This window comes from Mandrillus leucophaeus, unplaced genomic scaffold, assembly GCF_000951045.1.
Source record: "Mandrillus leucophaeus isolate KB7577 unplaced genomic scaffold, Mleu.le_1.0 Scaffold238, whole genome shotgun sequence".
NCBI lineage: Eukaryota > Metazoa > Chordata > Mammalia > Primates > Cercopithecidae > Mandrillus > Mandrillus leucophaeus.
The window spans coordinates 1,159,178-1,160,298 of record NW_012102454.1 but is presented as its reverse complement, the minus strand read 5'-3'; the positions used below and the strand labels follow the sequence as shown (position 1 = coordinate 1,160,298).

At 59.8% G+C, this 1,121-nt stretch overlaps 1 protein-coding gene across 1 annotated transcript in view; it reads left to right on the top strand.

Annotated features, from left to right (window-relative positions):
* The window catches only part of WTIP (Wilms tumor 1 interacting protein), a 25,882-nt gene that overhangs the window by 16,817 nt on the left and 7,944 nt on the right, over positions 1-1,121 (top strand). Inside the window, exons 3-5 of the mRNA XM_011982303.1 lie at positions 292-359; positions 520-582; positions 747-877. Of these exons, the coding sequence (XP_011837693.1) occupies positions 292-359; positions 520-582; positions 747-877 (262 nt within the window). The remainder of the gene's footprint in view (positions 1-291; positions 360-519; positions 583-746; positions 878-1,121) is intronic.

Here is a 1,121-nt window from a genome sequence, read left to right as displayed (position 1 = left end):
TAGCCAGGATGGTCTCGATCTCCTGACCTCGTGATCCGCCCGTCTCGGCCTCCCAAAGTGCTGGGATTACAGGCTTGAGCCACCGCGCCCGGCCTCTTTTGCAGTAATTCTATCGACAATATGTTCTCTTTAATTTTTTTCTGAAATTTTGTTATTATAACAATAACAACCTAGAAAACCACCCATAACCCAGTGTCTCATCTGTTGGAGGAGGGTGCTGAGAGCTGGAAGCGCGGCTCCATCCCTGGTCTCCAGCATTCCAGGGACCCCTCTCAACCCTCATCCTTGCAGGGAGACGACTCCGTGGGAAGGCGTTCTACAACGTGGGCGAGAAAGTGTACTGCCAGGAGGACTTCCTGGTGAGTCCAAGCTGTGCCCCGGCGGTGCCAGGGGTGGGAACTGGGGCAGCGATCCTCATTCTGACTCGAGTGGAGACCTGAGGCCAGGAGGCAGGTGTTAACTGGGCCGCGAGTGCCCCTTTGTCACACAACGTGTCCTGGATCCTGTGTCCCCTCCCAGTACTCCGGGTTCCAGCAGACGGCGGACAAGTGCAGCGTGTGTGGACATCTCATCATGGAGATGGTGAGCCCCTGCCCCAGCCTCCTGGAGCCCTTCTGACATGGGTGGAATCTAAGGACCCCACCTTCTCCCCTGCTCCAGACCTGCCAGGGGTTCAGAGCCAGAGCCTCTCCCGGGGCGGCGCTGAGCCTCCTGCCCGTGCTGACCCCTCAGTGCCCTGCCCGCAGATCCTGCAGGCCCTGGGCAAGTCCTACCACCCAGGCTGCTTCCGGTGCTCCGTGTGCAATGAATGCCTGGACGGGGTTCCCTTCACCGTGGACGTGGAGAACAACATCTACTGCGTGCGAGACTATCACACGTGAGTGGCTGGCGCTGTGGCGCAGGCGGGACTCGGGCTGTCCTCTCTGGCTCCCCTGGAAGCATTTTTCCCACCGGACTGACTGCCCTTCATTCTTGGCCTTTTGCCTTCTTCCTCCCCTTGTGCACCCAGGCTTGGGTAAGGCATGTGTCTCTGCCTGCATCCCCTCTCCCGTCTCTGCCTGCATCCCCTCTCCCGTCTCTGTCTGCATCCCCTCTCCCGTCTCTGCCTGCATCCCCTCTCC